This window comes from Cottoperca gobio, chromosome 3, assembly GCF_900634415.1.
Source record: "Cottoperca gobio chromosome 3, fCotGob3.1, whole genome shotgun sequence".
Classification (NCBI taxonomy): Eukaryota; Metazoa; Chordata; class Actinopteri; order Perciformes; family Bovichtidae; genus Cottoperca; species Cottoperca gobio.
The window spans coordinates 13976703-13998820 of NC_041357.1; the positions used below are offsets into that span (position 1 = coordinate 13976703).

A 22118-nucleotide genomic window follows, 5' to 3' on the forward strand; every position below is an offset into this window, starting at 1 on the left:
TGCAGACGTGGGTCATAGCAGCAGTCACATTGTGAGACAGCGATTCTAAATGTCTGACACTACCCGAGTTTTGCTGCAGGATTGCCTCAACACAGCTTTTAATTGGCCAATGTTGGACGTGTCTAATGGTATGATCTAAGACCACCTTTTTGATTTGGATTTTTTTTTTAATTGATTGGTACAGCCCAAAAGTCCACAGTGTAAAAGGTGATTTTTAACCTTTCAGAACTTTTCATTTGAATATCAAGATGTAAATGAAAATATAATAATTGTATGTATCAGAATTAAGTTTTGTTCTAATTTCCTATCTGTGAAACCCACCACATTCATCTCACAAGCTCTTAGGGGTCCTGAAAGGTTAAGAACCACTGGTCGAGAATAAAGCGCTCACTCAAAAGGAGTCTTAATTGGTTGCAGGAGCTGCACGATGGCATTCTTGGATTTGTGATTAACAAACTCTTGGAAAAGCATGTGTTTTGCGGTACTTATCTTGTATGTCTTGACTGGCTGTAGGGATATAGAAGCACAATCCACTCAACAAATCTATATTTCAAGGTTTTCTGAGCACAACAGGTGTAACAGACTGGCTGGCAGGTTTAAGGAATAGTGAGATGTGTTTGTGTGAAGACTTTTGGACTTCGGCGTACAATTTCAAATGTGTCTCTTTCTGCTCGACAACAGTCTTTCTCACACAATTTAATTCCAAAAGATGACTTATAGTCTTCAAAATTAGAGCATCATTTATCCAGGTCCACAACAAACAACAGTAAACAGATACAGTAAGGCAGTTTTATGTCTTCACTGACACATATGCTCCGATGTGTGTGTTTGTATGTGTGTGTGTGTGTGTGTGTGTGTGTGTGTGTGTGTGTGTGTGTCTGTGTGTCTGTGTGTCTGTGTGTGTGTGGTTGGGGGTTGGGGGGTAAATCTAAAGAGGGAGTTCATGAGCCTACAGTAGCTTTAGGCCCCAAAATGCTCTTTGGTTGTCCCAGATTATGATAACCCACAGCAGTGATGAATCCCATTGCACAGAATTGGACTAAACTCACTGAACAGATCGTCAAAAGCCTTATACTGAAGGGACTGCAGAGGACATAAATAATATGTAGCTGCTGCTGTACAGAACACGCTGTTACATTCAATTGCAGAGTCTCTGATTGATGTCAATCAGGCTTATTTTTTGTATGTGATCCGTCCTCAGCCGACACCTGAATATCTAGCCATGATCAGTTCATGTTTACCCTGCAACATGGACATCTGGATTCATTATTGATGCTGTGTTGGTGCCGCTGCATGTGGAAAGGGTGGGTTTGGCGCACGGGGAGTCGCCTCTGAAAACCCCAACACGCACGCGCGCGCGCACACACACACACTCACACACATCTCAAAACCCTTTTAACAAATACTCGACCCTGAACTTCATGTATTCACATACTGAATGAACGAGGCTGCCTGTTTTTGTGGCCCCGAAAACACCGCCTGAACATGCTTCAGGTGTGCGCTACCCGCAGTAACAAGACTGCGATGCTGAGCCAATGCAGCGGCAACACACGCCCCTCCGCTCCGCGCTGCCTGCCTGTGAACACACACACATACACGCACGCACGCGCGCGCGCGCACACACACACACACACACACACACACACACACACACTCACACACACACCCCGACTCCCCCCCCCCCCTAACTTCATCGTCGACGGACACACACATCCGAGTCTGGACCGCCAAATGAATGAGCAGTCAACACATCCTGCTCTGTGAAAATGCATCTCGACGTTACTGGATGGTCAAATGTGCAAACGCAACCGTGTGACACATTCAATGGGGGGGGGGGGGGGGGGGGTGGTATGAGAGCGCGGCAGCGTCTACGGCGGGCGTGTGTGCAGCTGGGTAAAAATATATATATTTATTATATTTATATATATTTTTTAGGCGGGCGCCCTTCGAAGCATGAAGGCACACATGTAGGGTATTAATTAATAAAATCACACACTGCTCAGGTGTAAATCATGAGATGTTTTTTTTTTTTTAAAGGGGGAACATACACTTGTGGTGGTCTACTTACGCACTGCCTCCTTTTTAGGGTCCAGGGCACTGGCAGTTTGCTGTATCTGGCCTATTTTGTTCTGGAGAACCCAGACCCGCTGGTTGGTGCTAATGATGTCGTTTTCCAGCTCCTGGAATAAGGAGCAGGCGTGCCGGGCCAGGTCGGACAGCTGTCGCAAGGTCCGGGACAGAACCACGTTACTGATGGCACACAGGTCCTCGAAAAGCAGACCTTCATCGTTGGGGTTCTGGTGCCTGCAAAGAAGCTGCGGCTCCACAATTCTTTTGGCGAATGGCATTTTGCACGCCAGAAATAATAGGAGTTGTAAGCCAAATATAAATCCCCACTGCCTAGAAGAAAAAGGGAAAAGGGGGAAACAGACAACATCCAAATATATAAATCCACGAGAAACCCGATGAGGTTCGGGCCGACCGCGCGTTATCCCCGGGCGTCAATCCAAAGTTCCCAGATTCTCCTTGAGATCCTCCATCCTGCTGCTGGTTTCTGGGGATCACTCACACTCCCGCTCACACACGCACACACATGCACACACATGCAGGACACAGCTAAGCCCAGGTCAGTGGTGTGAGGATGCGTGTTGAGTCTGCGATCATGGGTTGCCTCCGTGCAGCATCAAACCAGCCAGAACGAAAAGGAAACACTGCTCAAAACTTTCAAAGTAAGAAACTGGTACAAGTAGAATTATAAACAATAATGAAGAGGTGGTCTGCAAAATTGATAGAAAATACACAAAACATAGCTGTTGATAAAATATGAAAACTACAGTAGACGTAATATCCTGAAAAGGCCTGAATTAAATTCACTATGGTTGTTTCATAATCTGTCTGCTCGCCTTAAGCTTTTATTTTTTAGGTCTGTCCTTGCTTTTCCGGTCTTATCGTGGTTGCTTTTCTGGGAATTGATGCAGCCTGTCTCTGTGGCCTGAACAGTGTGCAGGCTGAGAGGATGAGAGAGAAGGTTGAGGGAAAACACGGAGAAGTCGATATGAGTGGACAGGGAGCGGTCATGAAAATCAACCTACAGCTACAAGTTTCTCATCATGTCAGGACACACTGACAGAGGTGCAGTTTATTACAAGATCATTTATTCAGACTTTGCTATTTGACCCTGAAGTTGGGGATCCGGTAACACTGAGGACTAAAACTATAAGACATATTTTAATTCTTATTCATTTTTAATATCAAACCTTTGCACATGATAACCCCTGGATCAATGTTGAGGTCAGTACTGCACAGCACACATTAGTTGATCTATAGATATAAACGCATAGGAGCAGAAAACCAAGCTCAACTTCAACAATTAATTAAATAATTACATTGTCCACTATATGACACAACGTCCAGGATTTAATTAGTTTGATTGATCTGGAAATTGTAATGTTTCTGAAGGCTTTCTTTAATGAACTTGTTGCATTCAATCCCTGGTGACCTCAAGGCTGAATTGGCCTTATGTACACATGCAGTAGTACATCTGGGACCCTAAACAATAGGAACAATCATAAAAGACAGATTGGAAACACTTTTGGGTGCAGTCTAAAGTTTTAACCATTAGACCGAATGCTATGTCCACCTTTTTACAATTAGAGTTGATACTGAGAATCTATATTGACCCCATACATCCCAACATTAAATGTGAAGGAAAGAGGAACATTATATCACTTTTAATAGGAATGTCATGCTTCTGTAAAATCAGTTTCCTTCACCCGTCTCCCGCCCAGTTTTAAACATAGCCTACTAGTGGACGATTACAAAACAATACAGGACAAAATAACATGTAATGCAACACATTGCAGTATTAACCCGTACAATGTAATGTAGTGTATACTTCACTGTGCAATGTGTATCCTCCTGATAAAACACTGAGGCTTTACATTGTAAACTTCTCCAGAAAGTTCACCTACAGCCGGAGCCTATACTGTAGCTGAACGATGTCCAGTGAACAGATTTTTTTTTTTGCTGAATGTGAGTTTCCAGTTTGCTAAGCCTGGCTGTTGTGTGTTTCATTCACAGTGATTATCCTATAGCCTCTAGGCTCAGTCTGTATATAGACATGTCTGCAGTAAACTTGCTGTTGCAGCAAATTTGAGGCAGCACAAATTGACAGTAACCTGTCATGCGCTTCACTCCGAGCTGCCGAGAAGACGAGCGTAACTAAAAATCGTAAAATTATCCATGTTTGCATCCCAGCAAACAATAACAGACTGTGAAATTCATGCCTTTACATGTGTTCATACGTTTTTCACCCTTTATCCCCTTTTATTTTGAATTTGAAACATGGTAATAATTTTAGATCTGATGAGACTGTTTATATTTTGCCAAGGGGTATTTTCTTGTGTGAGAGTACATTAAATGACATGTAGGTCTCAAATCTACAGAGAAGTCAGCTGAGTTGTGTTGAGTGTAATTAAATACATTTACTGAAGTGTACTTAAGTACAAATTTGAGGTACTTGTACTTCACTTATGCATTTCCATGTTATGCAATTTTATACTTCTACTTTTCCGAGAGAAATGGTGTAGCGACCTTTATTAATTTGACAGTTAATTATTAGTTACACAGCAAACTAAAGGCTCTGCACACCCAAATAGGTGTTTCCAATCACTATTTCTAATTACCCCTTGTGTAACAAGAGTGATAACCAGGTACAGTAGGCTGTCCCACCCCTGACCCCTGCCCCTGTTACCTGGACCTGAACCCTGTACCCGCCTGCCTGCCTCTTTTTCTGTGTGTATATTTCCCTGCACATGTTATCCTGTGAACTCAACTTCTGTTTGGACATGCCTGTTGCCTCGCAGTCACCAGTTGTAACAAATGAATTATGTATAGAAATGCCTCACTAATAGCATAACGAGTATTTAAATACAATAAGTAAAACACATCCCTTAGTACCCATGTACTCAAGCAACATTTTAAATGCAATACTTTTTATTGCATTAGTATTTTATATTATGATATTGCAAATTTTATTTAAATAATCCTAAAAAGTCACAAAGTACATTAACTCAATTTAAGTTACTTGTATTGTACGTGAATAGTTACTCCGTTTATCTTACTTTATACTTCTACACCACTATATATCAGAGGTAAATATTGTACTTTAATTTTTACTCCATTATATTTAAGTGACAGCTAGTCATTTTTCACTTACATTGAAAACACATTAAGGAGAGATTGCTTCACAGCAACCAATAAAGCTTATATTATACATGTGGGCATGTACAGTTAGGTTCATAAATATTTGGACATTGACACAATTTTCATCATTTTGGCTCTGTACACGACCACAATGGACTTGAAATTACACACTCAATATGTGCTTTAAGTGCAGACTTTCAGCTTTAATTTGAGGGTATTTACATCCAAATCAGATGAATGGTGGAGGAACTACAACACATTGTATACGTGGTATCCCCTTTTTAAGGGACCAAAAGTAATTGGACAATTGGCTGTTCAGCTGTTCCATGGCCAGGTGTGTGTTATTTCCTCTTTAGTTAATTTACAAGGAGCAGATAAAAGGTCTAGAGTTCATTTCAAGTGTGGTATTTGCTTTTGGTATTTTGTTGAGGTCAACTCTCATTATGAAGTCTAAAGAGCTGTCACTATCAGTGAAGCAAGCCATCATTAGGCTGTCGATTGTGTACAGAGCCAAAATGATGAACATTGTGTCAATGTCCAAATATTTATGGTCCTAACTGTAAGTATTATTTTAACCGTGCAACAAAATTGAATAATACGGATTATCTCCACAGGGAGGCGCTGTTGTATCAAGGTAATGTTCCCAGGGATGTAAATAGCTGCACTGCCTTGAGTGTATTTGCTGTTCTGATAGAAACCGTATTAATCAGGATAGTGGCACTCCAAAAGCACAAATAAATAAATGGATAGAAAAACAAGCCTGAATCTGAGAACTAATGAGTGTCAAGCTAATAAACTAAATGGTAACCTGAGGCAAGATTTCTGAGAGATAACAATTCTGATTCATTATTATGTCTTTATTTTATTGATGTTTTGAGTAGCAGAGCGAGAGTATTAAATAATGTTTTGGTGTTGGTAATAAATCAACATAATAAACCTTGCCCCCGTGGCAGATTTCTTATCAGCATATAGGGCCTAACAGTGCTTGACTTGCATTTTCTCTGGTGATAGGAAATCCACTGCCACCAGATAAGAAGGTGGGAAACTCGTTTAATATTATTATTTCCTGTTTCCTTGAATTGACTCCTCAAAAGTTCTTGTTTAAGACAATCAATAGAAAGGAGCCCAAGTGCACACAGCAAAAAGTGTTTTTCCACACTTAAATTAATGATAGTGATAATAATATGTATTTATTAAACAGATTGTACTCCGCATCATGCAAGTCTTTCCAGCGCTCTTCCCTAAACAGATCTCTCGTTGCCAAACCTGCCTGCCCCTGACCTGCCTGCTTTGCCTGTTTCCTGACCAAGCCTGTTTTGAACCTGTCTGTCTCGCCTGTTTCCCGACCCGGACTGGATTCCTTCAACCTGCCTTGCCTGTTTCCCGACCCTCTGCCTGGGCCGATTTACCACTTGCCTGCTACCTATTGGTTCGTCCTTGTGGATTATTATCATCCCGCTGTGGATCTGTTTACTCGGCTATAACCTGCTCCTGACTACAAATAAAAGTCATTACCAATTATCCTTGGTTTCATGTGTGCTGCACTTAGGTCCATCATTGACTTGTTGTGACAGGCTGATAAGAAACAGAATCAAAATAACTTATTTGCTCACTACACAAATACAACTGTACACTTTCAAAAGAGGTTATGTGTCTATTTTTCGACTGATAATGTAACAAAGTATAGCACAGACTCCCCTCATGTGAGGACAGCTCAGTGATGTTCACTGAAACATCCTATCTGTAAATGAAAACTCAGATGCACCCTCAGTTATGACTCTGCTGTCCAAAGGCCAAGGCAGTGCAGAAGGGAAATGAAACAGTGTAACATAGTTCAGTGTCCCTCCTTCTCAGAGTTAGTCTGTGTGTGTGGATAGAGCTGAAGAGATGTCTGCTAAGGTTCTTGTAGTGTTGCTTGCTGTGTCCTGCACAGTTTCTGCTCAGTTAGATGTGGAGACCCGGGCGAAGGTGTTCCTGCAGAAGTTTGACGAGGATGCCTCTCAGCGTATGTACCAGTACTCGCTGGCATCATGGGACTACAACACCAACATCACACAGGAGAACTCAGACAAACTCGTAAGCATTCAGAGACCTTTTAAAATACAGATTGTGTTGCCACTGTGGATTGACTAATGCTCACAACAGTATTTTGATGTGACTCTTTTCATTCTACCCAGTCAGAACAGGGGCGAATTTGGGCCAATTTCTACAACCAGAAGTCAGAAGAGTCCCTGAAATACCCCATCGACCAGATAAGAGATTCAACAATCAAATTACAGCTCATCTCCCTACAAGACAAAGGCTCTGGTGCCCTATCTCCAGATAAAGCTGCACATGTAATATAATTGCTCCATCTTGAATTTCATTCTGTTATAGATGTCTTAAAATATGCTATTTTCATGTTTGTAAAAGCTTCAAAGACACATCTCATGGACTACTTCCTCAGTGCTTCATTAACTCAAACATTGTATCCTTGTGTTTTCCTTTAAATCTACTTGTAGCTGAGTAAGGTCATGAGTGAGATGAATACGATCTACAGCACAGCAGAAGTGTGTCTAATGGACGAACCCTTTAACTGCCAGACTTTGGAGCCAGGTAAAACTCTGTTAATAAGGACCGGTTATGGCGAGCCAGATAAAGCAGTTTATAATTAACATAGTCACTGAGAAAAGAACAGAAAAAGAAACTTTACTAATATACTTTAGGTCTAATCCATTGTAGGACTTATTATGTGAACACTTTTATACTGTTTAATTCTTTCATTTTGAACAAAAAAACACATTTAACTGCAGTATCCAAACTACATGTTTCCAGTGGTGGAAAGTAACTATGTACAATTTCGAGGTACTTGTAATTAAAACAATTTCAAGCTTCTTTATACCTATATCTCGCACTCAACTATATTTATCTGATAACTATAGTTAATAGTTACTTTTCAGAAAACCGATGCAAATAGCTTATAAAATGCAATGCATTGTTAAACATTAAACCAGAAGCCAGTCTTTTTGGCTTGTGGCATCTTACAAAAAATGAGTGCCTGGTTGGGGCTCCTTGTCATGTTTCAGATGAGTTGTTAGCAGTTCCTTCAAAGATTGGAACCAAAGATCCAATTTCCCTTTAAATCCTCTTCAATAATTGGTCGAGGCAAAGACATTAAATTATCCAAAATTTCAGAAGAACAGCAAATACAGAAAAGCTAAAAAACAAAAACAAAAAAAAATCTGTGGTATATCCTGCCCTCTTTAATTATCTCTCGACCACTTCCGTGTCTTGTGACCCTTTCATTAGGAGCCACTGGACTAAACTACTAAACTGTATACAAAGTATGGAAGTTAAAACTAGCTCCACCTTGAACAGCTACTAGAGGAAACTGCAGCTTACATATATCAGTGTTAACAATCCCATAATGTCATATATAATAATACATCAGGCACAGGCCATTGTTCTGCATTACAAAGACTTTAACCTTTTTTACTTGTAAAAATGTATTTTCATAATGTTATATAGGTACACACCTCGGTCAAACAGTGGTCTATAATAATGGACATTTTATAAACTGCTGTGTGATAAATGTAGTGCATTAATAAGTACAATATTCCCCCCTAAAATGTGGAATAGAAGAATCAATTATCATACAATAGTACAGTACTTTAAACCATTTCTATCATACTTGTTTTAGTGCAACGTTTCTCCTTGAGTTTTTCTTTTTTTTCAGATTCGATGAAAATACATTTATTTATTAGATCAATATGCTCTGTCACTGACTTGCGTGCTCCTCTGTTTACAGGCCTGGAGCATGTAATGGCCCACAGCCAAGACTACTCTAAGCGTCTGCATGTGTGGGAGGGCTGGAGGAGAGTGGTGGGGAAGAGGATGAGACCTCTGTACGAAGATTATGTGGATCTAAAGAATGAAGCTGCAAAACTAAACGGTGATACATACTCAAGGACAATGTGCTACTTGATGTGGATGTTTACTTATGAGAGAGTATAATGTTTTAAATGTGTGAATGACATGCTCATTTCTGAATGGAAACTTAATGTTCCTTTCAGATAATCCGGAAGAAAAACGTTGCCTTTAAGACTCTAAGTTTATTAAGGAACTACATATACAGTATATAAGCTAACACTCTGGCTTGTAGATAGGACAAACACAGAGTTGATGGTGTTCTGTGATCATACATGACAGATCCTCCCAAGAGCTTCTTGTTACACAGTTAACAAACAGCTGAGTGGCCTAGCATGTCATAACATCTAACTCATGTATTACCAGCAGTGCCACGGCTTACGTCAGCTACAATTCTATATAAACTGAAATGTGTCTGATTTCTTTTTCTCTTGATCTTTTCCCCTCACTCTTACAGGTTTTGAAGACTATGGATCTTACTGGAGATATAACTATGAGACCATTGATGAGGAAGCTCAGTACAAGTACACCAGAGATCAGCTGAGGGAAGATGTCCGTTCTGTGTACAAAGAGGTATGTTTACTATTAGTGGATTGTACGTCTCGTGTTTCAGAGCATCTAGAGCAGGGATGTACAGTGTGTCACAGTGTAAGTAATTAACAACAGTAATTATTCTGGGTTTTTTTTTACAGATCATGCCCTTATACAAGGAGCTGCATGCCTATGTGAGAGACAAGCTTATGGGGGTCTACAAAGGACACATTGATGCAGAAGGACCTCTGCCAGCCCACCTGCTGGGTGTGTTTTGTCTTTCTTCACCAAAAACAAAGAAAAGACAGTTGTCGAAATAAAATTACACAATATCAAGAATACAGCTTCAGAGCAGTACGATTTTAATGTTCATTTAAGTTTTAAGTCCCAGTCCAGAACTTGTTCATGTTTCAATGTTGTCCAGGTGTGATCAGCACTTTGTTTTAGTTTGATTGAAAAGGATGAAAAAGCAGCATGACAGAAATTAGCTTTAATGCCCTGTCACACATATCCGTATGACAGAAACGTATGCCGGCGCATACGAAAATTTGTCAGAGTCCAAATACGTCCACCTTTTCATCGGATCGGAAAAGTGAACGTATACAGATACGCATGTCTAACCTATTGATAGAGTATCACTTTCTTATACAAAATGTATCAGACGAATGCATAAGATATACAAAAATATGGCGTATACAAAATATCGGCAACACGCTGGTTTACGTAGATATAAGGTAAGGTATAAGTAGTATTCGTTAAGAGCTCGCTGTGTTACGCAGGGGTGCGTTGTTGAACGCTGATGTTTTGAGCATGTTCAAAATTACCGGACGTACCCGACGTGTGCTTCATAAGTTATGCAGACGTTACGTGACGTTAGACATATGTGAATACGGAATACATATGTGAATACTTACCTACGTAAATATAGTATGTGAATACCTACATACGTAAATATAGTACGTAAATACCTACATGACTACGTTAGAGGTACATTAGATATAGGCTATGTCGGCTGACGGTGAATCCTACAGCCAATTTATTGATAATGAGTGGATAACCTATTCCTACCCTATGTTAAGATGATGCCTGACGACGGAGTAACTTATTAAACGTGTTTCTACAGTACAGCTAGCGTTCAGCATGTTAGCCGTTCTCCAGCATCAGCATGACGTGAACCAGACGGCACTTTTCCAGCTCCGTTGGCCAGACGCTCTGATACGTTTTAAATAAGTAAGTGATACGCTATCAACGTTTGGCATACCTATAATAATTTGTTATGTATTCATTATGTATGCGTCAGCTACAACACCGCTGTGGAAAAGTTGGACGTATTTGGACTCTGACAAATTTTTAGCTAATTTTCATATACGCCGACATGTTTCTGCCATACGGAACTGTGTATCTCTGGCGTGTTCGGCATGTCGTCTGCGTCCTTCAAACGATCACAACTTACCCTTAATTTATATCAACCTATTGCCGATATTTCGTATGCGCCGGCATACGTTTCTGCCATACGGATATGTGGGACAGGGCCTTTACGTGTGTATTTTGTTTTTGAAAAAAGACACAAGTGTGACCTTCATAGACAATGATATTCAATGATTTGTTTGGTTGTTTAAAGGTAAAAAATACAGTGAAAAGGGGAAAAGAAATGCAACATATATAACACATCGTATGCAGTGGTTAGTTGAAACTATTTGGTGCAGCCTCCATCCTTTGATTGCAACAACATCCATCTGACTAAGGTCTACTGCAGGAAGAACTTCTCAGTGTTTACTTAAAGTGAAAACAATTTATTTTTGTGTTTATTGTTCAGGTGACATGTGGGGAAGATTCTGGACCAACCTGTACCCTCTGTCAGTCCCTTACCCTGCTAAACCAGATATTGATGTCAGCAAAGCCATGAAGGAGAAGGTGCAACACAATTCAGTCAATTCCATAATTCTGTATTGTTAACAATGTTTCCAATATAGTGCAAATAAATTAAACAAATCCCCCTTTAAATCCTCTATTGGAAGTAAAACCATTTATCAAATGTCAATTTGAATTGCAGGGCTGGACTGAGCTTCAGCTTTTTCAAGAAGCAGAGAAGTTCTTCATGTCTGTGGGCCTGTACAAGATGTTCCCAAACTTCTGGAATAAGTCCATGCTGGTAAAACCTGAAGATGGAACAAAGGTGGTCTGTCACCCCACAGCCTGGGACATGGGAAACAAAGAGGACTTTAGGTAGGAAACATCCACAGAAATGCACTAATTATATATTATCAGGAAAACGGCTAAATCTATCTAACTCTCTGATATTGAAGTTGCTGACTCCAAATGTAATTCAATTGTTCTTCCAAAAACCTATATGAGCAGCTTCTCCCTGAAAACCTCTGATATTCTTTGCAGAGCCATTGACATATACTGAGCATATACTTTATATAGACATCTCTATTTAAAAAGCTTACATTTACTTAAACACAAGCAGCTTTTTAAATAATTATTATAAGGATAAGAATAATAGAACTGTAGATCAGTACATGAGTGTCATAAATATGATAAATCAGATTATTCTCTGAGTCATTCTTTCCTGCTGATAAAGATAAACAAAGCTTTTATTTAGTCAAATATTAATCCATGAAGTTGCTCCAGCTCTGACTGTTTCAGAGGTGTGTGGCAGTGGTTCAGGCTTCATAGATCCTCAAGTGTCCATTTGGGTTAAAATGGCTGAACATATTGAACACGTTGGGCTTTAGTTTTTGTTGTACCTGACTCATTCGAAACATGTTATTGCGCAGGTTGTTTTATTGGTACAGTATATCTGATATGGCATCATGCCACACCTGCATTGCACACGCTAACTGCTGACATGAACACATTTTTTTGTTCTGATGTCTTCAGGATCAAAATGTGCACGGAGGTCAACATGGATAACTTCCTCACAGTGCACCATGAGATGGGTCACAACCAATACCAGATGGCTTACCGTAACCTGTCCTACCTCCTGAGGGATGGAGCCAACGAGGGTTTCCACGAGGCTGTCGGAGAAATCATGTCCCTCTCTGCTGCAACGCCCAAACACCTGAAGAGCCTGAATCTCCTGGCTGATAACTTCACTTATGATGATGGTACTATTGATGTAGATCACACTGGCAATTATCAAACCAAAGAAAGCAGCTTGATGCAGCTTGTATTTGATCGTATGTGTCGTGTGAGAGTGGATATTTAAAAAAAATTGCTTACTGACAGTTAAACTGGAAGGAGTAAATATTACGTATGCGTCTTAGAGACGGAAGCATTTCCACCTTTTCAACATCTGGCTAGAATGCGTACATGCAGATAGCAATCCGATCTTGAAAAAGCTTAGAGTAAATGTCTAAAGAACCTATTTGTATGTGAAAGTGGTGGCTCGTACTGATGAATTAACAGAGATAAATCACCTCACTCAGCAGTTCCCTTCAACTCTATGGAGTATTTTAGCATCTTTTCGTTCATTGTTTTGATTTTCCGGCGTCATTTTCAGCCAAATGCAGCTGTTTTTCCACAAAAAAAACTGTAAACACTCACTGTACACTACCTGCCCAGCATCAAACAGCAGACACAGTTAGCTTAGCAATTAGCTGATGAGCATAGTGGAGCATTTAGCTACTAAAGAGCCATATATTTCCCTCAGGAGTTAATGGAGACAGAGCTAAAAGGTTTATTATTTGACTTCCATTCATCTAGTGCCAGAGACTCAAGTTCAATGTTTAAGTTGCTCCACATCTGCTGGATGTATAAATAAGAAGCTGTTTGCTAGCAAATAAGTTTGCAACATCAACGTCACTGTTTAGTTTACACTGCCCCCAAGTGGTCAATAAATCTGTTTTTGCAGGTTTAACTTTTGAGTAACCCAGTCTTGTGTTATAGCTCTTAACAAAGCTTTGTCGACATTTTTCAGAATTTATGAGGGTTTGATACATTCTCTTTTAACCGATATGGGACAATGCAATTAAATACCTGCCCTAAAGCCATAAAAGTGAGCAAACCGAAGATACAATATGAAGTTACCCAGCGGTGGCATATTTAGTGCTGAACAAACCAGAACAGGTATGACTAATGTGTCTCTGGGTTGCTGCTCTCGAATGGCATGGAGGACTAAAATAGCTTCAGCACCATTGGGGCCACCAGGACAGACACGTCACAACCGTATTCACCTGTTTACTCCGGCTAAACCAGATAATAAAGCATAACATGACCTTGGGCCCAGTGCTAACTGTTATACAAACTGTCATCTACTTACAGTGTCCGACATAAATAGCATAACAAATGCAGATTGCTAAAGCACTAAAAATAATATTTTTTTTAATTGCGTTTCAATGTCCTTTTCTATACAGAGTTCGGAGCTTAACTTTTAAAATAATGTTCAGACCAGAAACCGACAATTTCCTGACCCTTTTCACTCCCTCCTATGTCATAAATCTTTTTGTGTTCTTTGCTTTGCAGAAACAGAGATCAACTTCCTGCTGAAACAGGCCCTCACCATTGTGGCCACGCTGCCATTCACCTACATGCTGGAGGAGTGGAGGTGGCAGGTGTTGGCAGGAAACATCACCAAGGATAATTGGATGGAGCGCTGGTGGGAGATGAAGTAAGCAGAGACCTACTGTATATGAAGCATCTGTGAATAATCCAATTAATCTATGCAGTAAAAATTCACAGGTATATTGTATTAAAAAAACATGCTGACGTATGCTATCACTGTAATCAAATATGGTCATGACTGCAGGCAAGTATTGTTGCTTTTCATGTTGGATGTTTCATGTCAGTGGCTGCTTTACTGCAGGTATGTGGTTACAGCATCAGCCTGCATCAGTGCTGAGTCTCTGTTGTCATAACAGGAGGGAGCTGGTGGGGGTGGTGGAGCCAGTGCCGAGAGACGAGACCTACTGTGACCCGCCTGCTCTGTTCCATGTTTCTGGAGACTATTCTTTCATCAGGTAACACTCTCACTGTAAAGCTGCACTTAGGGAAATAAAAGCATATCAGCATAACACCTGGATTTTCTCAAAATCAGCTTTGCCAAACTGGTTACTGATGTGTTTTCAGTGCGGTCCGCTTTTTTGTTTTCAGGACCAATTAAAACTTTAAAAACATATTTTCAATGACATTTGGTGGTAAGTTACACCTTGAAGAGCCATTTCTTAACAATTCTTAAATTACATTTCTGGCATTTTCAGATAAATTGATGCACTCATGTTGTTTTCTTTTTACATTTTCTGCTAAAATTAATGTATTTTGCTTTCAAGTTTCTATTACACTGATCAGTTCTGCCACAAATCTTGCCAACCACTTCCCTAGAAAGCTACAGTACAACTTGCATATTGTTTACGTGTGAAACCCCCTTTTAAACAGATTAAATTACCATGTAATGACACCAGATTGTATTTAAATATAAATATTTTTAGATTATTCATTACCTGACCACTCACCAAAGTATCTTTCTATCTATGTTTTTTTTTTGTGGAGTGAACAAAAAGGGCTAACAAAATTACATCTTTCAGCTGACTTTCAGTAGAGTAAAAAACATGCTTTGAGTGTATTTAAGCTTTACGTTTTGTATGTATGTGTGTGTGTGTGTGTGTGTGTGTCACTGGTTGTGAATACAGGTACTTCACAAGAACCATCTACCAGTTTCAGTTCCAAAAAGCGCTCTGCAATGCGTCTGCTCATACAGGTCCCTTATCTTCATGTGACATTACTGGTTCTAAAGAAGCAGGAACCAAACTGAGGTACAGACGACTTCCTGCTCCTCTTTGAAGGGTGTCACAGAATCAGATGCAGTTTTTTGGTTATCTCTGTGAAATACATTTTCTTTATGGATAGTCTACATAACCATTTGACATCAAAAGAGAGATAATGTCTCATCTGTTTTACTGTAGCATATTATATATTACACTATTGTGGTACACATAAATACAGCAGTCATTTATTATTATCAATATCCTCATCAATGTTCTGTTAGGAATATGTTAGAGCTTGGGAGATCCCAGTCCTGGACCAGAGCTTTGCATACGATATCAGGGGATGTTAAGATGGATGCTCGCCCCTTGTTGGACTATTTCCAAAAACTTCATGACTGGCTGAAGATAGAGAACCAGAAACACAACAGGAAAGTAGGCTGGAAGAAAACAATAGATCCATGTGAGTACAAAAAATACTCGCATTGAAGATTATTACTACTAAAATAACTAATATCAATCTCAATATCTCACTAATAAACATGTGACATCTTGTTTGTTTAATTTGCACAAAAAATAAAAACGTAAAAACACATTGTTGTTTTATGGGAGGTTATACTGTAAGCCAACTATTTCTTGCCCAGTAATGTACAGGTGTCTTGTCATCACCACAAGGTTTTCCAGGCAACCATAGTACCTCACTTAAAACCACAATGTGTTGTTTTTAATATATTGTTTTTTGTATGTACAAAGAAGATATACAGTTAAGTGTTAATTAGTAATTGTATTAGTATTTTCCAAAATGTCCAACTCTCCTTTTAGCCTCCTGCACAGCAAACTAGTGGGTTGAGTGCATCTATACTACCATATTGTGTTTATGAAGCGTCTAAGTTCACACCAGGCACAGTTAATTGAAAACTTGATAGATTTGAAGCTGTCCCACAGGCATATAAACTGTAGGAGTGGACAAACAACTCTCATAATTACATAATAACTCTGACTAATTGATGCTTACTTCTGGTGAAATATTTGCTGCCATTTCACAAAAGGCCACTGAAAAAAATCCCTGTGGACATTGAGGAAGTAGAAAAAGCCCAAACTTAAGTCACTGATGTTTTCATGACAAATATTTGCATGACCAAACCACAGAGATTTACTAGAATGCGCTATTTATAAAGAAAATGAGTTTGATTGCAACTTGTTAAAGTTTTTACTCTAATCCGTGATTCATAAGCCAAAACAAATGTGATTTGTAACAAGCAAATGTCCAGGGGACACGTGTACACAGTTTGATTGTATCAATGCCCCAAGAACTGTAAGAATTTAGATTTATACTTTTACTATTGTGCTGTTCCTGTCTGAACCAGCTATACAGAAATCGGTTTGCTGTAGGATGATGCATTTGAGTGCATTAGGCCATGGCTACACAATTTTGTTAACTAATATAAACAAATAGAACGGTAGGTGATATCCAAAGATGTTTTTAGCAACAACAAAAAAAGAAAACACATCAAGCTGAAATTATCTATTTCTTTTATTTTTTTACAGATTCAGAGAATGCCATTAAAGTGAGGCTAAGTTTGAAGGCTGCCATGGGAGATAACTCTGTGAGTATCATTAATCCTTATCAGAAGTGTTATTATATCAGTATAAACGTTACAATATCTGACTACACGTGAAGTTAATTTTGCATCTTTTTAGTACTCCAGTCTGTTGGACATCATCTTAATCAACGAAAATGTATTTCAGTATCCCTGGAACAACAACGAACTGTACCTGTTCAAGGCCAACATTGCGTACGCTTTGAGGCAGTACTACAGCCAAAAGAACGAGACCCTTCTTTTTACGTCAGTATCATCCTGAGACCATAAAATATGAAGACGCTTTGTTTTCATCTGAATATCTTTTGTTACCACATTTGTGAGTTTTTTTTCATGGTTTTAACCTGCAGAGCAAAGGACGTCCACGCGTATAAAGAGACTCGCAGGATCTCCTTCTACATTTTGGTCACCAAGCCAGCAAATCTCTCCATGTATATCTCAAAGGATGATTTGGAGGCTGCCATACGGTGAGGCACTAGCTTTATTCAACACACACACACATGTATTTTGATTACATACCGTCACCATCTTAAACTAATGGCCTATGTCACATTTTAAAATTGTTCAGGAAACAAAAAACTGAACCATATATATGTACATATATACATGCAAAGTGATGGAGACCCATACATTAACAGCAGATTCATGGGAAGTGTGGTTGACTGTGGTTGCTTAAGAATAACACATACGGTTCAGTTTTTTCTGTTTCCTGAACAATTTTAAAATGTGACAGATTATGATATTTATTAATCATTTCATACGAAAAGGTTATGACAGTATATGACTATTGACATACACTCGGTCAATTATGTAAAATAAAAATGATTAAATTACTTCAAATTTAAGAACATGACATTGTGACTTAGGCAATTTTAAACCGGATTTAGGCCTAATTACTTCTGGAGAAAGTGACTTTGGCAAAACAGTGCACTCCTTTTGTAACGCCGGTTGACAAAAACAAGAAACGAAACAAATCAAATCAAATCAAATGAAACTACAATTATGGGAGAGGGCAGGATGTTACACCTTTTATTCCCACTACTGTGACAGACCATGGGGAAGGGTCCGCCACAAACAGTTGCTAGAGGAGCACACAGAGACCGTGGATGGCCCTTTCATTCAACAAAGCAAACTCAAAAATTACAACTTTAATCACTCTTAGCTAAATCAAACAAATGGCAGGTAAATCAAACACTGAGGAGGTTTGTGCCTCTCCTCACTTCTCTCTCCAGCTCTTCTTTGCTGGGTTTTTAAATTGTAACTAACCTATTTCCATTTAAAACTATTTCTCCCCTTCATTCTCAGTCATCTTGATTGATGCCTAATCATGTTGCAAATTGTCAAAGAACTGATGACACTTGACGGGCATGACATGTTTCATGGACTGAAGGTCCTGGGACTTCCTCTCCTTGATTGGCAGAGTGTGTGGAAACATTCTAGTCCATGCCATCATCTTATTTGGCACCTGTAACCTCTGTGGCAGTGCATCCCATGCAGAGTTCTCTGAGAAGGATACCTTGTAATGGACCTTACCATCACTGCTAAACTGAAAAGCCTGCAAATGATGTAGTCAGATCTCCAGCTTTTTTGCCTGGTCTGATGCTCAAGAAGTAAGAGCCATTCCAGTTCAGGAATTCCTCATGCTTGACCACCTTCACATGGTCGTGTGATGGTCTGATTTTTGCAGTCTGGAGTATAATCATGTAGTCTCTCGGGGTGATGATATCCATTATCATTTTGCATTCAATGGTGCTATGCATGCTGTCACACTCAATTTGTGTGTGACCTGCAACAAGGTACTGTGTGTTATTAGTACCCCATATTTCCTGGCAAGCTCAGAAAATGCATTTGCCACATTTGCATTGCGGTTCTGATAACCGCAACAATCGCTCCACAATGCTATCTCCTTGATTTCTGGATGGTCTTTGATCACACCTTCAAAATGGCGTGGTGTGCTAATACCTCGCTACTGAGGTCGCCCTCCATCCAAATATTGCAGTACACTTCCTTTGATTTCAAGTCGAAGAGGGTAAAGTTATGGACCTGCAGTTTCGTTTTGTAATGCAGGCAGCTGGCTTGAGTTTTTAGACACATCAGCACGGCTTGCAAGTCCATTGTCCAAACGGACTTCTCACTGTTCGCAGAATCCTTGTTGTGGGATTTCTCTTGCCTCGCTTCATCTTTCTGGATCACATGTGAATCATATTCGGCCTTACTGATATTGCCATGCTTGAATGAAACACAAACATCACACTGATCTTTTCGCGGAATGAATACAGAATACTTTCCTTCATGGAACACGTGTGAAACGTTGTATCCCAGCGGCCCTCACTCCAGCAGCTGCCTGTTGATATTCCCAATGTCGAAGAAAGGTGAAGTGTCGATGAAATATAGTTTGAAGAGACAATATTAAGAATTGAAGCCGACAATCGCAAAAGTTACTTTTCCTAGTAGCTAATTACTTTTTATAATTATGCAGTAAATATAAAGTAACTGTTACTATAAGATTAGAGTAGTTTTTAGATTAGTCTGTATTGTCCCAGAGGGAAATGTGTTCATGCTTCATGGAGCTACAGGCAGCTATTTAGTGTCTGTAACCCACTGGGAGGTTTCATAATTAAAACTATAAATTGTGAAAGTAAAACACTAAATAACTACACAACATTTATAGCCTAGCCTATATTACAGTAAACATTATCACTTACCAATAGGGGACGAGCCCTGAAGCATGGAAATAACATTTATCTGGTAGTTTTTCTTTCTTCTTGAAGCAGCCACCATCTTGTAAAGCTGGTAAAATGGCCTAAGTCACACTCTTGAGATTATACTAACAAGGTAGGAACAGCATTATCTTTTAAGTAAGGATCTAGGCACTTTTACCAGCATCATGAAGAGATGATTGAGGCAAAAAAAAACCATTTTCCTCACAATATGACTTAGGCCATTAGTTTAAGAAGGTGACGATACAGTATATTCCAAAACAGTGAGTGCTGAATGTCTCGCAGACTTAGCAACTCTAATAGTTGAGCTATTTAAATGCATTGTGAATGATTTTTAGCCACGTTTGTTCTGGGGATGGCAATGTGTGTGTGTCTGACCACCACTTTGGTTCAGACTGAAATATCTCAACAGTTAGTTGATGTATTGCCACGCAATTTAATTCAGACATGTATGGTCCCCAGAGGATGAAAACTAGGGACTTTGGTGATCCTCTGACTTTAGCTCCAGCACCAAAGCACCATATGTGTAAGTGTTCACATATTCAGTAAAAGGTCTCAACGTCTACTGGATGGATTGGTTCAAAATTTCGTACAGATCTAGATGATTCCAAGACAATTAACTTAACGCTACCGTGACAACATTTTTGGTGCAGAGAATTTAAATAACTTTGTGTAATGATTGATTGATTGATTGATTTGTGTCTGTGTCATGCACACAAAGTGACCAACCCTTACATGTGATACATCCACAATATAGTTGCAGTGGTCAAAGATTTCATTTCATTACAAAATGACAGGATATATTATCACTCTGTCTTAAACAGAATATTCTGCCAAAAAGTGAATGTCATTCTCAGTTTCACCTTGCTCCCACAACAAAACCTCACAGAGCTGCTTGCATCTAAGATAAGGATTCTGGATAAATTGCTTCCTGCTATAATTGATTTAATCAACTCTGTGTGACCTTTCCCCCGAGACAGTTAATAGGTGTGAGCAATAATGAACCCATTTTGATATTGATCCCAGATTAAGCCGAGGCCGAATCAACGATGCCTTCCAATTGGATGAGAGGACGCTGGAGTTTGAGGGTATCCTAGCAACACTATCCCCTCCTGTGGAGCAGCCGGTGGAGGTGTGGATGGTGGTGTTTGGGGTGGTCATGGGAATCGTGGCGGTAGCGGGCGTCTTCCTCGTCGTCTCTGGTGTCAGAGAGCGCAAGAAGTGAGTTTTTGGTCTCGAGTCAAACTGTTTACCATGTTTTCTATCAATTTACTTCCATAACTGTGAGACATGTTGTGTTCCTTGTGTTTGTAGGAAATCTGCAAAGACAGACAACACGGAGAATCCCTACAATGCAAACATTGATGGACAAAGTAACAAAGCCTTTGAGGAAGGTGATGAACAAACTGGACTCTGAGTCCACTGAAGAAGAGGGAAGACCTCAATGCTCTGATCAAACATCCAATACATTAGTTTATAGTGAATACCCTTCTAAAAAGTTAATTGCACATAATTGTAGGATTCTAAATATATTTTCATGTGAATGTATTCAAAGTGTTCTATTTTTGATGCACTAAAATTATACTTATTGTATTAACATTATTTTAAGTATGCTTTTATGTAATAATGACGGCCATTTACTTTTGGAATATTATTGTCATTACATTACATGTCATTTACAGTGAACTAACTACAGGGACAGTCTCCCTGGAGCAACTCAGGGTTAAGTACCTTGCTCAGGGGCACAATGGTGGCAGCACTGGTATTGAACTCACGACCTTCTAGGCCACTAGGCTATCACCACCAAGTCATGCAGCTCATATTCAGGAAAGTTGATAAGTAACCAGAGTAATTGTGTTAGTCCATATTCGTTTTTAATATTTTATATTCTAAAATGCTCGTACATATTAGTAATGTTATTTGATGCTTTAGCTTGTTTTAAAATATCAAATGAAATGTTCTAAATGCACTTAAGAACTATGATAAGAAAATTAGATAATGCAAAAGAAAGTACTTTCCAGTTTATTGAAAATGTATGCCTCCTATTTAAAAGAAATTGCTACTGACAGTGTTTAGGGATTTCACACTTTTACTTGTTGTAAAATACACAAATATACACAGTTTGCCAATGTATACCAAAGATCACAGTATGCAAATAGAAGAACAGTACATCTTAATGTGTCGATAATATATTATAATATCAAGTCTTCAGTGTTTTAAAAGGATTTTCCAAATATGTTCTGTATACAGTGTACACGTATACAGAACATGTATAACAATCATTCAGAACTCAATTAATGTTAGGGCTTGTGTTACTAAGTCAGACTCATGTTTATAGTTTATACTACATGGAATTGTGCTCATCTCTTAATGACGAATATTAGAAAGTATAAAATAAATAAAGTTATTATCGCATCACCTTGATTTTGAAAATAAATGTTTTACAATGTTAC

General features: G+C 39.2%; 2 protein-coding genes across 2 annotated transcripts in view; one reads left to right on the forward strand and one right to left on the reverse strand.

Annotated features, from left to right (window-relative positions):
* The window catches only part of nhsb (Nance-Horan syndrome b (congenital cataracts and dental anomalies)), a 48238-nt gene extending 45890 nt beyond the window's left edge, over positions 1 to 2348 (reverse strand). Inside the window, exon 1 of the mRNA XM_029455163.1 lies at positions 2069 to 2348. Coding sequence (XP_029311023.1) covers positions 2069 to 2348 — 280 coding nt within the window. The remainder of the gene's footprint in view (positions 1 to 2068) is intronic.
* Positions 2349 to 7092: 4744 nt separating this feature from the next.
* On the forward strand, positions 7093 to 21082 carry ace2 (angiotensin I converting enzyme 2). Its single transcript, XM_029427721.1, has 18 exons — positions 7093 to 7281; positions 7383 to 7541; positions 7707 to 7800; positions 8993 to 9136; positions 9569 to 9684; positions 9804 to 9909; positions 11459 to 11556; positions 11696 to 11868; positions 12526 to 12752; positions 14110 to 14254; positions 14505 to 14603; positions 15273 to 15395; positions 15629 to 15807; positions 16893 to 16951; positions 17094 to 17191; positions 17296 to 17412; positions 20692 to 20886; positions 20980 to 21082. Exons 1-18 carry the CDS (start codon positions 7093 to 7095, stop codon positions 21080 to 21082), a joined length of 2424 nt encoding a protein of 807 aa, XP_029283581.1.
* The last annotated feature ends 1036 nt before the right edge of the window (positions 21083 to 22118 follow it).

Bases quoted from the DNA above. Each gene is read 5' to 3' on its own strand.
- ace2 (XM_029427721.1), top strand. From the start codon at position 7,093: ATGTCTGCTAAGGTTCTTGTAGTGTTGCTTGCTGTGTCCTGCACAGTT. The intron at 7,282-7,382 runs GTAAGCATTCAG...CATTCTACCCAG, and splicing joins AGGAGAACTCAGACAAACTC to TCAGAACAGGGGCGAATTTG. The intron at 9,685-9,803 runs GTATGTTTACTA...TTTTTTTTACAG, and splicing joins TCCGTTCTGTGTACAAAGAG to ATCATGCCCTTATACAAGGA.